This window comes from Periplaneta americana, chromosome 6, assembly GCF_040183065.1.
Source record: "Periplaneta americana isolate PAMFEO1 chromosome 6, P.americana_PAMFEO1_priV1, whole genome shotgun sequence".
NCBI classification, from domain to species: Eukaryota; Metazoa; Arthropoda; class Insecta; order Blattodea; family Blattidae; genus Periplaneta; species Periplaneta americana.
Window position 1 is genome coordinate 9449857 of NC_091122.1, and position 18685 is coordinate 9468541.

At 35.5% G+C, this 18685-nt stretch overlaps 1 protein-coding gene across 4 annotated transcripts in view; it reads right to left on the bottom strand.

The window, feature by feature from the left end:
- The window catches only part of LOC138700979 (leucine-rich repeat flightless-interacting protein 2), a 238267-nt gene that overhangs the window by 84662 nt on the left and 134920 nt on the right, over positions 1-18685 (bottom strand). Inside the window, exons 1-2 of one of the 4 annotated variants that reach the window (XM_069827435.1) lie at positions 11708-11864; positions 9613-10104 (exon numbers count right to left, since the gene is read on the bottom strand). The exons of 1 other annotated variant lie outside the window; for it this stretch is intronic. In XM_069827435.1, coding sequence (XP_069683536.1) covers positions 9613-10032 — 420 coding nt within the window. In that variant the 5' untranslated portion in view covers positions 10033-10104; positions 11708-11864. Of the gene's footprint in view, positions 1-9612; positions 10105-11534; positions 11674-11707; positions 11865-18685 lie in introns of those variants that run through there. 2 more of the 4 variants (XM_069827433.1, XM_069827434.1) reach the window with 2 other exon arrangements.

Genomic DNA, 18685 nt, shown 5'->3' on the forward strand with positions numbered 1-18685 from the left:
TTATTTTTTGAAAATCGAAAATTACCAGAAAAATTTCGGCTACAGATTTATTATTAGTATAGATTATTTTTCCATTTTTTTCTTCAAATATTCATAATGTAATTACTGCGTTCCATCTGGTTGGTTGGAGAGTCGTTAACATACCTTTATTATAAGATTACCTTACGCCCCTGTTTTCCGGAGACAGTCCCTGAATTTTTCAAGACGTCGCGCGTCGAAGTGTGAATTGTAGCATGAAACGCATGGTAAAGCATGTGTCAATCGTGTAACCCACTTTTTTTTAACCTGACGTATTGGATTTTAACCCTTAAATTGGCAAAACTTCATTTCTCACACTAGTTTATTAAACCGTGTCGGACTGTAAAGAAAACAACTACCGCAATGTCCATATTTTATATGTTGTCCAATATAAAATAAATAAAATTTAGCTTCCCTTATGAAAAGGTTGCCAGATTTGACAAAGGGTATTACATATAATTTGGAAACACACCTAAAAGGTAAAATGATACACATTAGAAACGGTTAGGGAATCAGATATGCAAAATGTCAGAAAAATTTATACCTAAGTAGCGTTTGTGCTCATTTGCAGTTAAGAAAGGGGGGGGGGATATCATCAGATAGGGTAGAATGATTTGAATGCCGCGAGAAAAATAATAATACGGATTGACTGGCATTGATATCTAAACCACAACAGCCATCGGTTAAGATAACTTGTGAAATTTTAATTTTCCTACCAATTTTTTTCTAATGATCTATTAAAATTATGGCATATAGTCTATTAGCCTGTTGTATCATATAGGATACATTGCCAATTTAAGGGTTAAGTAGGCCTACTTGTCACCACGAACACCAATTGCCACAAGAACTAATTTTCTTTAGTCAATGACCATTAACGAGGACTCCTGTTTCCATGTTATGAGGACTGCAAAGAGTTTCTACATTAAAGTAAGTTCTTTATGGCACTCGCAACTTTCCACGCAATCCGATGCGGGTCGTGACAAACTTTCTGCACCGCCACCCATGCAAGATGCCGGCTCCGGGTGTCCTAGGCGGACCCTCACTCACGAAGACTGCTTTCTAAACATCGTGTGAACTGGAGAGTCTTTCAAAGATACAAATACATTAAAAGGCCACATAGATAGGCCTACCTACAGATTCAGGATTCCACACTCTACTCAAATTATGACGTACCTCACATTCCAAATCAGTAACTGCACGTGTCCTAGCATTGTAACACTATACAGAAGGAATGCAGACCATCTGGTGCCAGAGTGGCGAAAAGGAGGTGAACGCACAGATTACTATTTCAAAACACACTCTGCTTACTGTACAGCAGTGGCGGCTGATTGACTGAGGCAAGTGAGGCCGGGCCTCAGTCACTTGGCTTAACTGAAATCAAATTTTGTGTTTTTATATAATGTATTAGTTATTTGAATGAAGCATATATCGCTCTAGAAGCATTTGAAAACTTTTATGTATATAGAACTGTTTTGCAGTAAAATTTGTTCCTGAGGCCGGGATCACTCGTGCCGGGTCTGGCTTGTGATGTATATAGACCTGTTTTGCAGTAAAATTTATTCCTGAGGCCAGAATCGTTCGTGCCGGGTCTGGCTTAGTGCATTTCATGTCCTTTCGCGGGCTTTGAGTTTACGCTTAAAACGTTGTAGCTGAGGCACAATTCGTCTGGCCTGGTCAGGTTTCACTCCTCCCATCCATGGGCCGGCCTCAAGGGTAGAGTGGGGTGGGAATAGCAGTGGTGACTTGTCTTCCTAACTAGGCCATAAATAACAAAATTCCAGCTCTTTGGCAGGCAGAGACCCACTCGATTCTCTCCCCTTATGTCTCAGTTTATGATATAAGCGAGGGTGTTCTACTATTGTACTTCGTAGTACAGTAGTGAATCTGGGCCAATGTTGTTATGTATTTTTGGGAAAATATAAACAGAAACAAATGAGAGAAATAATGCTGGAGAAGTTAATTCATTGTTAGAGTGTCCTTTTTCGAGAAGAAATAATACTGAAAGAAAGGAAGTTTTAAATAAAGAGAGAGACTACCTACGACATCGCTGATAATTTTTCTGACACATAATCTTAAAACGCGAGTTTCTATTGCATCCTGGTATGGGCAACATAAATGGTTATGTGGTAATGTGAGGCAAAATAAACTTCTCTTGGCCTTGTTTGTTGCTGTCAAAGGAAAAAAATAAAAAGAAAAGAAAGAAAGGGGAATTCCAACACATAATATGGGTTGCTTCATCACACTGAAACAATCACTAAACTCACAGCATAACAGCTTATTTGGTGAGTGAAATTATTATTTTTCTTGATAGTAATAACAATAGACTAATAATAGTAATAATAATAACAATAATAATACAGTAATAATGATATTAATAATATAATAACAATAATAATTAATATCATAAACAAACATTTCCTATCGGAGGCACTTAACTAGTTGCATCTGGCCTCACCGAGGATTTCGATCACTGGCCGCTACTGCTGTACAGACTTCACCAATTCAGAATCCGAAACATCAGACATACGTTTCCAAATATCGGAAAGCATATGACCTTGAGTTTTCTTTAAGTGTAGTAAAAAAATTGAAAGAATTTGTTGATACGGAAATTACTGGTAGCTATGGAAATGTTTACGTTTGAAAAGGCGACTGGATTATCCAACAAATTTGATCCATTCCGAATTGAATGTTTTTAGAATCGACCAAATTTATAAATACTCTTTAATGAAATTCTATCATAAAAATAGAATGAAATTTGTAGCTCAGCCACATGCTCATAATACGAGACGAAATGAAATTCTTAAATTAGTTGAACCTAAATGTTTCACAGCCGCTGCTTTACTACACAGTACAAATTATGGTCCACGGCTATATAATTCGATAATAAAATTTCATCCAGAATTGACTACTTTAAGCAATGAAATTTTCAGGTCTAGAATTAAAAAATTTATATGACAGACTTCCCTGTATTTATATTATGTACCATGTACTGTAAAACAAGTTTATTTCTATCCTAAGTATATTTTTTTCTATTTTATCTTGATTACTATATCAACATGATCTGCACTAATTATACTACTAATAATAATTTTATATTAATTCACCAATCTCAACATCGTCTCTTTTTCCACTCAGTTATTACTAGGATTATTACTTACTAAATTTATTATCATTTTTATGTGGCCTTTTTCTGAAGTATTTTGTCTACAAAGTATGTATATCTATGTAACGGAACTGTCCCCGAACACGAGCTTTGGTCTTTCGGGATATTTTAATGTAACGTTTTTATGTATATGTTATTGTTAAATAAATAAATAAAATAAAATAAAAATAAAATATAAATAAATTATGCCTTAATAAACCTCTTGATTATCCTTCAGAGCTGCTGTATTCAGAATTTAAAGTATTTGACTTCCATCAAATTTATAACAATGTATTACTGAATTTCGTACATAAAAACCGAAACATTTTTAATTTACATTCACATAAATATAAAACCAAAAGATCAGACACCATATGCTTGACAGTTCCTAAATGTACCACAACTGTAGCTTATAATCACAGTAGCAACTTCGGTCCAAGACTTTATAACATGATAATAGATAAATCCCCTAATGTTGCTAAAGTTCCTTATTTCAAAAAATAAATTTAAAAATTGCTGTTAACAGAGAAAATTTGAAGTTAAATTATTGTGATACGTGTTTTTTTAATTCTTTTTTTCTTCTATTACTTTTTACTCTGTTATTCAATAAAATGTCTTAACATAACTTATGTGGAATGCCCCCTGAGCACGAGTATGTAACTTTTTCTGGGGTGCTAGAGAGTTCTTATTTATATAAAAAATCAATATGTATCTTTGTTCTGGCAATAAAGTATTATTATTATTATTATTATTATTATTATTATTATTATTATTATAACTTATATCTAAGTTTAGGGTTAACGTGGCAAAGGAACTTAAAATGTGACATTTGTTCGGATCAAATTCCTACACATTTAAAGACAAAACTGAAATTCTTGCAAACGTTTATTATCATAATACACTGCTCTTTTAAATTGACTGAGCACATTGGGAATTCAATCAATGGCTTTCTCAAAACACGCTGTGAAATGCTTTACATAAAACAATTTTTGTATCGAAAAGTAAACAAAAACGACCAAAATTGTATTAAACTTTGTTAGAGATATCTCAAAGAATAACCCCCTGAAATTAATGACGTTACTTACGGTTCACTCTGTATAGGGGAGAGTTGGGTAGTATCGGACATCGGGTAATATCGGACAGTGAGTTTCATTCATGTACCACCAGATCGTAGTACCTGAATGACATGGTTACGTTTCTGTATGCGACATCACAGAAACGTAACCATGTCATTCAGGTACTATCATCTGGTGGTAGATGAAAGAAATTCACTGTCCGATATTACCCGATGTCCGATACTACCCAACTCTCTCCTACATCTCACAGAAGCTAGTGAAGCAAAAGAAAATTGTGTCTCCTATAGTGTAGGTATTCTGGAAAAATACCCCGAAAGATACAACTCCATACTTTACAGCAACTTACAATTTATAATTTGTAATGTATCGGTATTAAACCATGGAAAGCAATGGAATTTCGAGAGGTTGGCGTTACGACCCAGCACTGCAACCTTTCAAGATCTATAGCGCCAACCCTCAAGCTAGGCGCATTCCCAAATCCACACCGGCTGACTACACTAAGGTTCGCTGCGTACCCCGATTTCGAGCATGCAACCCAACTCTTTTTTTAGTCGATTATTTTACGACGCTTTATCAACATCTTAGGTTATTTAGCGTCTGAATGAGATGGTGATAATGCCGGTGAAATGAGTCTGGGGTCCAGCACAGAAAGTTACCCAGCATTTGCTCATATTGAGTTGAAGGAAAACCCCGGAAAAAACCTCAACTAGATAATTTGTCCCGACCGGGAATCGAACCCGGGCCACCTGGTTTCGCGGCCAGACGTGCTAACCGTTAAGGCTGGTTCACAATAAACCGGGAACGAAAACGACAACGAGAATGAGAACGGAAATAATGTTAAAATAAATGTATTTAAACATTATTTCCGTTAACTATTGTGAATGCTCACATTTAAATACATTTATTTTAACACTAATTCCGTTTTCGTTCTCGTTGTCGTTTCCGTCCTCGGTTTATTGTGAACCAGCCTTTACTCCACAGATGTGGACACCCAACTCGTCCCTAGGCCAGCCCCCTCCTTGCATCGCCAGCCGGCGTTCGGGGAATGCTATGGAAACATGACGAAATGGATAAATGTTTACAAAATCATGCAGATGTCTAAAATGAGGAAACGGAAGAACCCAGAGAAAAACACCAACTGTGATCTCGTTATCTACTATGGATTTTTCAATTTAAAAAAAATCCCAGACCTCACCAGGACTCGAACCCTTCGCAACAAGATGGTCTGATGACTCAGCCAAAGCAGGGGGACGTACAATGCCATATTGTTTATGAAATAAGGACCTCAGAGCAATTTATCGAACTGTTGTATAAGACGGAATAGGTTACCTTTCAACCTATCATCAGTAACTATCTACAGCAGTGATGTCAAAGCAAGCGCATTTTTCTGACCTTGACGTCGTGAGCGGGCATCAAGCGCTAGGTATGGAAAGAGGGAGGGTTATGTATATGAATAAGCAGCCTGTTGGATTAAGAAAACAGTGGTGCACAAACAGTGGTGAACGTGAAATTTTATGTCGTTATTTTTATATGGTTTCTTTCTGTTTGGTATTTTATATTTTGTCTCTAAACAAAAGTACTAATACCAAATTCTTAATATTGCAGTTGTGTTTTAAATGTTAATAACATAATAAAGAGTTAAGAAGGAATATTCACATAAATTCGATAGTAGTACAACTATACTGTACTAAATGGATGAAACACATCATTCATAAAGAAAGTGATATCTCAAAAGAGATTGAGTATGACATGATAAGTTGGAATTGATATTTATGGTACCTTTAGCCTTATAAAAGTAATCAAACTAATCAAAACAATATTACAGTGCAAAGTAAAGTTACCTAGGTACCGCATATGTTCTAAGTGTAACTAATATTCCATAACCAAGCTCTTACCGCATTATGCTTTTAAGGTGATATTGGTGAGCAACTTCCTTTCATCAGAATATTAAATTATTTTCTCGAAATGTGCTGAAGCTATACAGCTGACATTTTTACAACACATGGGCACGTATCTTTTGCTTATGATGTAACAGTAGTTGCTTTGTTAATTCATTTCCTTACAAACAATTTCCATGCGAATATTTTCAAAATTTTCGATACACTATCTTCAGTAATACGTATTTACGGTATATTAGATTTACGAAAACATTCTGTAAGGCTACTAAATAAATAGGCCTATATCTGAAAATTTCACTTTCCTATAAAAAATAAGTTGAGAAAATATTTCTTTTGAATAAAAAGAACCAAACTTGTGAAAAATGAGCATTAAAATTAAAATTTTCATTCTTATAATGCACTTATACTTCTCAGACAAATCTAAAAATTACCATGGATACAGTTTTAATAAGTTCTCTTCCCTTTATCTATTGAATCGGTGCTGGCCATCCCTGAATATAGCTCGACCAAGCGGCATATACTACCTCTTTCGTCTGTCTTTTTCCTTTCCGCTGTAAAGCGCTCAGGCTCGCCTGAGCTCTAAAGCGCGCGCTTGCTCGTATGGGCATCAATTGACATGACTGACCTACAGGCACCTCCATTGCTGATGCTTTTTCCCTAGACCCTCACTTTATCAAAGAGGATTTCCCACATTAGCGTACAATGTAGGTCGGGGTAGACAAGGTTAGTTCAGCACACATATAGGCTAACAGTTTATCATCCAGAATATAATATCATCGTGGTCAGTTAAGTCTGCTTCTTCAACTAGCCACGCAACATACAGTTTTTATTCCGAGCCAGTATTTGAAGTAGAATGCCAAGTTACACGTAATGGCTTCGTGTACGTTAGGTTAGGTTGGAGTTCGATCAGTTCTTAATTATCTATTTAATACTAAAGTGCCCCATTCGTTTTTAAAAGTGTATTGCACTCACTAAAAGGAAGACATTGCACGATACCGAGGGAAAGTATAATCAGTTCAACGACCCCAAGTTCGATTCCTGGCAGGGAAGTAAGTTCTTCTTTCCATAGATGCTAGAGTTTGAGTAACTTGTTTTGTGTCGTTTAAAGCATTGCCGTTGACCAAACAATTGAAGATAAATCATCATCACCATCCTTCTATGTACTGGGATGATTTATTTAAAATAAATCAAATAATAATAATAATAATAATAATAATAATAATAATAATAACAATAACAATAAAAGTTTTTCTCGAACAGCCTGTAACAGCAAATAATTTGCTATTCTCTCAACATATGCAAGAGTGAATAATCATAATGATAATAATAATAATAAATAAAATGCTGGTTTCCTCGAAATGCCATATCAAATAGCAAACAGTCCGTTATTCTCTCAACACATGCAACAGATAATAATAATAATAATCATAATGATAATAATAATAATAATAATAATAATAATAATAATAATAATAATAATAAATAAAATGCTGGTTTCCTCGAAATGCCATATCAAATAGCAAACAGTCCGTTATTCTCTCAACACGTGCAACAGATAATAATAATAATAATAATAATAATAATAAATAAAATGCTGGTTTCCTCGAAATGCCATATCAAATAGCAAACAGTCCGTTATTCTCTCAACACGTGCAACAGATAATAATAATAATAATAATAATAAATAAAATGCTGGTTTCCTCGAAATGCCATATCAAATAGCAAACAGTCCGTTATTCTCTCAAAACGTGCAACAGATAATAATAATAATAATAATAATAATAATAATAATAATAATAATAATAATAATAATAATAATAATAAATAAAATGCTGGTTTCCTCGAAATGCCATATCAAATAGCAAACAGTCCGTTATTCTCTCAACACATGCAACAGATAATAATAATAATAATAATAATAATAATAATAATAATAATAATAAATAAAATGCTGGTTTCCTCGAAATGCCATATCAAATAGCAAACAGTCCGTTATTCTCTCAACACGTGCAACAGATAATAATAATAATAATAATAATAATAATAATAATAATAATAAATAAAATGCTGGTTTCCTCGAAATGCCATATCAAATAGCAAACAGTCCGTTATTCTCTCAAAACGTGCAACAGATAATAATAATAATAATAATAATAATAATAATAATAATAATAATAAATAAAATGCTGGTTTCCTCGAAATGCCATATCAAATAGCAAACAGTCCGTTATTCTCTCAACACGTGCAACAGATAATAATAATAATAATAATAATAATAATAATTATTATTATTATTATTATTATTATTATTAGTTGTGTGCTGAACAACAGCCAGAGGCCAATTATAGTTCAGCACAATACACAAACAGAAGATACAAAGGTACAAAAACGATTAAATAATATCTTAAATAAACAAAAACATACATAAATAAAATAGATAACAAGAACAGTAAATACTAATAATCAAAACGAAACTATATCTGAAAATGATCTAAATTGTGCCCATGCAAATTGGCATATTTTATGCATCTACAGACTGGAGAAAGTGATTAAGAATTTCTGTTATAAAAAATTTTTTGAAATCTTAAACCTTTTGTAGGAATACGAAGGCTAATGTTGTTTATGATAGACTCACAATCAATATCACCATTGATAACTTTGCAAAGAAATTGATAATAAAGATTTTGACGTCTAGAATAAAGGCTACAACAATTAAAATATTTACAGGTAATCTCATAGTTAAAGTCAGAGGAATTGGGTATAAATCGAAAAGCACATAAGGAAATAAATTTTCTTTGAATATTTTCCAATTTAACCGAATCTGTTGAAGTAATGGAATTCCAGGCTACAGATGCATATTCAAGTTTAGATCGAACCAAAGTAAAGTATAGAATTAATAATAAGGCTATTATTATTATTATTATTATTATTATTATTATTATTATTATATAATAAAATGATGGCATCCTCGAAAAACCCATATCAAACAGGAAACAGTCAGCTATTCTCTCAACACGTGCAACAGATAATAATAATAATAATAATAATAATAATAATGATGATAAATAAAAATCGCCGTATATTACGAATGATTAACAACAGGTTACCAAGGGTAATTCTACACTCCACACCGGCTGGGAGGGAGACATATTTTGTGAAGACCGTTGAAAGATGGGCAGACCAATAAGTTGGTACAAGTTTGAAGTCAGAAATGATCCAGAATGACCCAATTCTTGACGTGGATGACAACGATGACAACGATGATAATAATAATAATAATAAAACAAAAACGACTTTTAAAAAATTCGTTTTGGAGCGACTTTTTACGGGTTGAAAATCGTGACAAATGCACGACCCAATCAATATTCAGAATGGGGGAGATAACTAGTTGGAATAAAGTGAACAAACAAATCTCACTGTTTTACCATTTACCTCGTCGTCATAGACTCTAACCCCCATCAAACACGCACGCACGTACCTTATCGTTGCTCTTATCTAGAAAATCGAATATGCAGTCATCATCTTCCAAGTCCTCCCCCGTCCAGGTCTCGCTGGAAGTTCTGTTCCTGCCAACCCCGACATCCTTTACGTCCGCAGACGACAGTTTGGACATGTCTTCGTCTTCTGGACTAGCAGGACTGTCCTCGATGATGGCGATGCCGTTTTCGAGGTTTCTTGTATCGTCCACAACACCTTTCTGATGCTCCTCGCCATTTATCGCTTCCACAACAACGGGATTCTTGGTTTCCACCACCTCACCGTCTACATGGTCGACGAAGTCGTCGCAAATATCTGCTTCACTACTCATATCGACGAGGCGTTCACTGGAAGGACACTCACAAGATAGCTCGACGTTGTTATCACTCGCTATATCTTCAGTTCCTGCGGTATTCCCCATACCGCCACTACGAATGTACGTCCACTCATCGTTCAGTATAAGTAACACATCTCGAATACCTCACCACGACATCTACACTCAAAACACAAACAAAACATTAACACCAAAATCACTGTCGTTTTAATGCTATAGATTTTCAATGCCTGGACAGCTATACGAAAAGAAGAAAAAAAAAACCTAACGACTGTTTACGCTAAATGGCCGCTAAATCCTTTTTTAATCAATTATGTCGCGTTTATTTCTGCATCATTTACACATAAAACTACAACTTAAATACACACAGTTTAATATTCAATTAAAAAAATTGCTAATTTATGAGTGTTAAATATATATTATATAAATTTACTCGACTTTTTCCACACTGAAAGAGGTATATGCATTAAAAACATACACGTCACAGATTTCGCATTTCGTGCCTAAAAGAAACATGCAATTTCCATCACTGCTTGTTGAAAAATATTATCAATTTTCGAAGCGTGTTTATGAAGAAGAGGTTCGAAGAAGGCCGTGTCTCAAAGCTACATTTTCAGCAGAAGTGAACTAGATTGTTGACTAAATAGCCGGATGTGACATCAGAAGTTACGATCCAAAGCTACGTCCGTAGTAGCTAGTAAACGAAAATGCTTGCTTGATTGTTGACTTGTATAGTAAACAAACATGGATATATCATTAACAATTAGAGGTTATAAAATCTGGGATGCTTTGGAAATAAAATGTGAATCCAATGTAGAATAACACGTTAACTTGGAACATTGACATTGTTGGTATCTGTGTTACATTTTTTTAATATTGTAATATTTCAGGCTCTTACCTTTTCCACATTTATTTCGATTGTTGACTGCTAAACGTAATTTTCATAGATATCTTTTGAACATCTTTTACAATTCTACATCTTTCTACGCTTCTTTTCTAGTGTCTCAGGGAATTACCATTCAGTTCATAAACCTGAGACTTAAATTTCATGAACTGTTTACTGGAAAACTGTTTATAAACAAAGAATTCGAACTTCCAAAAAATAACAACTGATAACTCGTAATTAAACTGCATTGGGACACTGCCTTCTTAATTTAGTGCTATACCGGTACCGTGATGTCATGGTTTTTAGAAAAATAGTCTATGAAGAAGGCCATGATTCCAGCATACATGTTCAAAGCCCTCTAGTGTGTAGTTTACAAGTCACCTAGTTGCTATAGTTATTAGCACGTAGTATAGATTTGAGTTTTGAGACACGGCCTTAGCCAAATAACAGCATTGACTTTCGTCTGAACACGCACTTCACACTCAAATATTTCGATATATTTCCAAGCTCTATTTTTCTCCGAATTCTCGATGAGAGATTAGTATATATTCACTTGGATCAAGTTACCAGATTGCCTATTTCATGCAGCAAACTGGATATTAGTATGGAAGTTGAGCGAAGAAACAAGAATAAGGTAGCAAACTTTACAACACCAATTAAGATAACGTAAAGAACACTTGAAACACGTCATACGATAACTCACTAATGCAAATAACCATTTCAGACTTAGTACACAAGATAGCGCATTATCTAGCGGCAAGACCTTGCAACACTACACCACATTCTTCTTTTTTAAGACAAAAAACTAACGCGTTCGTCCAGGCCTTGAATATCTAGTAGGCAAATGTTTATGCACACACATTTTAAGTAACATACACCTTCAACTGTCGCAACCACATTAATGCGTGTTTTCCTTGAGGTCGGGACCGGATTCTTAAATATCTGGCAGGATCTGAGTCATGTCACGAGAGAACCAGAGCGGTAGCGTCGTCGGCGAACACTGCGATCGACCGCGACCGGCACCACACGTGACGCAAGGAACACTGAAACGTCCTGTAGAAGCCGGCCCAAGACCAACAGCTGACTCCCCTCCTGCCCCCCTTTGGCTTAGCATGATGGATCTTCGTTATGGAAACCGGCAAGGCCACACGCAAGCTGCCTCCAATGCACCTCGGCTCACAAAAAAATGTCACTTTCATCCATTGACGTCCCTAACCGGGAAGGGCGGAGCCCGGCGTCTTCACTTCGATGCTTGCAAAAACAGTGCGAACTTCCTCTCATGCCATTTTTTTTTAGTTTTTTTTTTTTTGTGGGCTTCTTTCACAACTGGTAACTGCAGAAGACAACCGTATTATGTTTCTAAGGAGCTGCGTGAAGATCAAAGTCTTAAGGCTCATTCACAATGAAAAATAAACATAACGTAAGCGTTAACTTAACGTTACAGTAAAATCAAGAGTCATACCAGCGAATAGGGATTATAAAGAATGGACACTGAGCGAATTTTCCTGTGTTTTGTTTCTCTGTGCGGCAGCGTTTAGTTCCACTTTCAAGCGCTAGAGATTAGTGCAATCGAGCATACGCTAAGATAATTGAGTATAGAGTTGAGACACAGGATCCAAACATCGCCTACCTTATTGCATAATTCAGTAACGCTTTGGTTCAAATAAATTCAAGTTAAGAGCTTTTCCTTATTTCTCAGTGACAAACTAGTTGTAATAATAATTTTTTATATTTCAGATATAATAAATTATATTATAAAATAATATAATACATTATAAAATTAAGTATCAAATTCGTTTAATATTTGTGTATAATATAATATAATATAGGTATATGGTTTTACTTCTCGTAAGAGTTTTGTTTTTCCATTTTCAGTGCTATCAAATCATTACATATTTTAATTGTTGTTGGGGTCAACGTCTCAACTCTCATTATAAAGGAACTCTAGAGTCTAGACATTACAGTTAATGACGGATTTATTATTTTATGGATCCAATCTATTTTGTTTGAGTACATAATGTACCTAGATGTATTAATTATATGTGTCATATTTCCGCTGTGTCGACCGCTAGCTGGTGTGATGTCAGCGCCAACTCTAGGGAGAAAACAGAATCTCACGCTCTAGCTGGCTTGAAGGTCATTGAAATCAGTCCGGCTACATCAAAGGTACCGACGCGAAGTGTCCATTCTTTATCATCCCTATTCGCAGGTCATACCATCATTCACCATGGGAATATAAACAGCAAAATACTTGGTAACCATGGAAACATAACAACGACGCCATTTCCTCATATTCTGTCGTATACTTCAGCGCTCCACGATTGTGTTCTGTTTGCAAATCAAGTAAGCTTAAGCATGAAAGTTTTGTTTATGTCAATGCTTATGTGAATCATTGTGAATGATCCCATTTGGTAGCCTGGGCGCAAACTTCTGTGTTTATGCTACGGTTATGTTTAATTTTCATTGTGAATGGGCCTTTAGAGTTCGTATCTAGTCCAGTTACATGCATGTTTGTTCGGTATCAATGTAACGTCCGGTGTTGCATTGCGTGGAGACTACGTAACAATATCCTACCAATGTCCAGACACTGCTCTGCCAATGTTCACCTAGAGTGATCTATAAAAATCCAAATAAAGAATTAAGAATATCTCGTCGGCCTCGGTAGCGTAGTTGGTATAGCGGTGGCCTTCTATGCTCGAAGGTTGCGGGTTCGATCCTGGCCCAGGTCGATGGCATTTAAGTGTGTTTAAATGCGACAGGCTCATGTCAGTAGATTTACTGGCATGTAAAAGAACTCCTGCTGGACAAAATTCCGGCACATCAGCGACGCTGATATAACCTCTGCAGTTGCGAGCGTCGTTAAATGAACCATAATTTAAATTAATTTAATTTTTTAAGAATATCTGGCGATGTTGGCAGAAGAGGAGATGAGACTAAGGGATATGCTACTGGAGCTAAATGACAGCTGTGAGCAGTATGGGATGAAGATAAATGGAAGCAAGACGAAGACCATGGTCATAGCAAGAAAAGTAAAGAAGGTAAACGTGCGAATTCTAAATAAGTCAGCAGAGCAAGTGGACAGCTTCAAATACTTGGTGTACTATAAGCAGTAACATGAGCTGCTGCCAGGAAGTCAAAAGGAGGATAGCAATGGCAAAGGAAGCTTTTAATAGAAAAAGGAGCATCTTCTGTGTACCTCTGGAAAAATAACTAAGAACGAGACTAGTGAAGTGCTTTGTGTGGAGTGTGGCAATGTATGGGACAGAAACATGGACATTAACGACGAAGTGAAATGGATAGACAGAATAAGAAATGAATAAGAATGATGCTCAAACTATCAGGAAGAAGGAACGAGAGAATAAAGACAGAAGAGAGGAGAGAGGGGAAGAAACGAGAGAATAAAGATAGAAAAGAGGAGAGAGGAGAAGAAACGAGAGAATAAAGAGAGAAGAGAGGAGAGAGGAGATGAAACTAGAGAATAAAGAGAGAAGAGAGGAGAGAGGAGAAGAAACGAGAGAATAAAGAGAGAAGAGAGGAGAGAGGAGATGAAACTAGAGAATAAAGAGAGGAGAGAGGAGAAGAAACGAGAGAATAAAGAGAGAAGAGAGGAGAGAGGAGATGAAACTAGAGAATAAAGAGAGAAGAGAGGAGATGAAACTAGAGAATAAAGAGAGAAGAGAGGAGAGAGGAGAAGAAACGAGAGAATAAAGAGAGGAGAGAGGAGATGAAACTAGAGAATAAAGAGAGGAGAGAGGAGAAGAAACGAGAGAATAAAGAGAGAAGAGAGGAGAGAGGAGATGAAACTAGAGAATAAAGAGAGGAGAGAGGAGAAGAAACGAGAGAATAAAGAGAGAAGAGAGGAGAGAGGAGAAGAAACGAGAGAATAAAGAGGAGAGAGGAGAAGAAACGAGAGAATAAAGAGAGGAGAGAGGAGACGAAACTAGAGAATAAATAGAGAAGAGAGGAGAGCAGAGAAGAAACGAGAGAATAGAGAAGAGAGGAGAGAAAAGAGAAAATTGAGGAAAGAATTAAAGGTAAAGAAAAAGGAGGCGCAAGGAAATAAGAAGGAACAACATTAAAATAAGATAATAAATTCGAGAAAGAAAGAAAACGTGTAAAAGGAAGATAAAAGTAACAAAAAGGGCAGATGATGAAATCTAGGAACAAGAGAGAGGAATAGGTGGTGAAAAAAGCAACGGGAGGAGAATAGAAGGGCGATACTGAAGATACCGAGAAAGAAAAATGAGATAAAAAGACAGGAGGAGCAGAAGAATAATAAGCTGAAGATGATGAGGCTGAGTAAGAAAGAAAAAATACTGAAGGTAAAAGTAAGATTAAAAAAAAATTAGAAGGACGTGAACAGGAGAAAATCGCAAATGGATGAAAAAAAGATAACTCCATAATAGGCCTATCTTCAAAGAAACCATATAGAGAAAAAATGATGTAGTGAATGGTGAGTACTGGACATAATGCAAAAGGGGAGGAAGCGCAAGGGCCCCAGTGCAGTCTGTCGAGGCCAGGTGGGCACTCCACAATGTTGTTTCTCTCCAAGGGGAGATGTGTACGTACTTACAGGGTGTTTCATAAACTGTACTATTCACTACAGCGACGGATTCAGGACCAGAAGTAATTTTTAATAAGTATATACAAAATTTCTATCCAAAACAGCTTTTTTTTTTATTTTAGTAGGTTATTTTACGACGCTTTATCAACAGCTCAGGTTATTTAGCGTCTGAATGAGATGAAGGTGATAATGCCGGTGAAATGAGTCCGGGGTCCAACACCGAAGGTTACCCAGCATTTGCTCATATTGGGTTGAGGGAAAACCCCGGAAAAAAACCTCAACCAGGTAACTTGCCCCGACCGGGAATCGAACCCGGACCACCTGGTTTCGCGGCTAGACGCTCTAACCGTCCAAAATAGCTTTGATTCCAAATTATATTTCTTGCGTCCCAACAACTATTATGAGGACTATGATGAAATGTTCCAAACTTGCATCAAGGCACAAGGACACTTCTTTTAAAGATAAGTATAATCGCTGTTCAAACACAAACTAGGAATTAGATTTCTGACACAAGTATATACAGACGTGGACAAATTATTAGCAAAATTGAAGATTTTTATTATATATTTTTACAAAATATGATTCTTCAATTTAGACTACACTTGACATTTTTGCGTATTTCCAAATTATTAGCAAAATTGAAGATTTGTACTGTATATTTTTAGAAAATTTAACTCTTCAACTAGGACTACATTTGATATTTTTGCATATTTACAAATTATTAGCAAAACTGAAGGTTTTTATTATATATTTTTACAAAATTCGATTCTTCAATTTGGAATATAGTTGACATTTTGGATATTTTTTCAAATTATTAGCAAAACTGAAGATTTTTATTTTATAGTTTTACAAAATTTGACTCTTCAATTTAGACTGTAGTTGACATTTTTGCTAATTTACAAATTAACAAAATTTAAGATTTTTATTATAATATATTTTTACAAAATTTAACTCTTCAATTTAAACTACAGTTGACATTTTTGCATATTTCTGTCTAATGTAATGATAGAAATATGCAAAATTGTCGATTGTAGTCTAAATTGAAAAGTCAAATTCTGTAAACAAAATTATCATAAAAATCGTCAATTTTATTAATAATTTGTCCACGTCTGTATAAATATTTTCTTATTTCTTTAGGTACTCCTACTGAATCTGTCTCTTAAGTGAACGACAAACGTTACGGAAAACACTGTACATATTACAGTATACTGTCTTGACGTAAAGAGGAAATGGAGTATTTCAACAACAAAGTGGCCATTGTAAGAAGGTGGTAACAGTGTTATGCAAGCAGTACAATGTAATTTCTCTTTCCTGTACATGTACAAATATGTCATCCGCTAGCGCTGACCTGTACGACTCCATGTTTCAACGGTACATCTGTTCGCTTCACTTGGTGTGCCAGGAGTTCAAGGTGAATAGAATAATATAATATAATATAATATAATATAATATAATATACTATATATATTATAATTACTATCTTCACCTGACATAATTAGGAACATTAAATCCAGACGTTTCAGATGGGCAGGGCATGTAGCACGTATGGGCGAATCCAGAAATGCATAGAGAGTGTTAGTTGGGAGGCCGGAGGGAAAAAGACCTTTAGGGAGGCCGAGACGTAGATGGGAAGATAATATTAAAATGGATTTGAGGGAGGTGGGATATGATGATAGAGAATGGATTAATTTTGCTCACGATAGGGACCAATGGCGGGCTTATGTGAGGGCGGCAATGAACCTCCGGGTTCCTTAAAAGCCAGTAAGTAAGTAAATAAGTAAGTAAGTATAATATAAATATAATATAATGTAATGTAATGTAATATAATGTAATGTAATGCAATATAATATAATACCTATAATATAATATAATATAATGTAATGTAATGTAATATAATATAATGTAATGTAATATAACATAATATAATATATGCAATACAATATAATATAATATTAATATAGTATAATATAGTATAGTATAATATAAAATTGGCGTGAATTGGTAAGAGAAAAGACTGTTTACTAATTTTTATATGAAACAACAAGTGAAAGTCAGGATAGGAGAAGAAATGTCAGAAGGAAGTTAAATTGGGAGAGGAGTACGTCAAGGATGTCCTTTATCACCTACCCTGTTCAACATCTACCTGGAGGATTTACTGAAGAACTGTTTTCAGAACATGGGAGGAGTGATAGTAGGAGGAAGAACAATAAAGTGCATAAGATTTGCTGATGATACGGCGTTGTTAGCAGAAAAGGAAATGATACTAAAGGATATGCTACTGGAGCTAAATGACAGCTGTGAGCAGTATGGGATGAAGATAAATGCAAACAAGACGAAGACCATGGTTATAGGAAGAAAAGTAAAGAAGGTAAACGTGCGAATTCTAAATGAGGCAGTAGAGCAAGTGGACAGCTTCAAATACTTGGGGTGTGCTATAATCAGTAACATGAGCTGCTGCCAGGAAGTAAAAAGGAGGATAGCAATGGCAAAGGAAGCTTTTAATAGAAAAAGGAGCATCTTCTACGGACCTCTGGAAAAAAGCACTAAGGAAGAGACTAGTGAAGTGCTTTGTATGCAGTGTAGCATTGTACGGGGGCAGAAACAGGGACATTACGACGAAGTGAAAAGAAGTGAATAGAAGCATTTGAAATGTGGAAGCTGTGTTCGAAAGAGTGGGTGAAGAAAGAATGATGCTGAAACTGATCAGGAAGGGGAAAAGGAATTGGTTGGGTCACTGGCTGAGAAGAAACTGCCTACTGAAGGATGCACTGGAAGGAATGGTGGACGGGAGAAGAGTTCGGGGCAGAAGAAGATATCAGATGATAGACGACATTAAGATATATGGATCATATGAGGAGACAAAGAGGAAGGCAGAAAATAGGAAAGACTGGAGAAAGCTGGGTTTGCAGTGAAAGACCTGCCTTTGGGCAGAAAACTAATATAATATAATATAATATGACTTTTTTTAGTGATTTTATTTTACGACGTTTTAACTGCGAGTGATAAATGATATGATATGAAGGTGATAATGCCAGCGAAATGAGTCCAAGGTCCAGCGCCGAAAGTTACCCAGCATTTGCTCTTAATGGGTTGAGGGAAAACCCCGGAAAATACCTCAACCAGATAAACTGTTCCAACCAGGATATAAACCCGGGCCTGCTAACCGTTACTCCACAGCGGTGGACAATATAATATAATATAATATAATATAATATAATATAATACATGCCTAATACAATATAATATAATGTTATATAATATGTGTGCAAGAAGTCATTTGTGAAATGAAA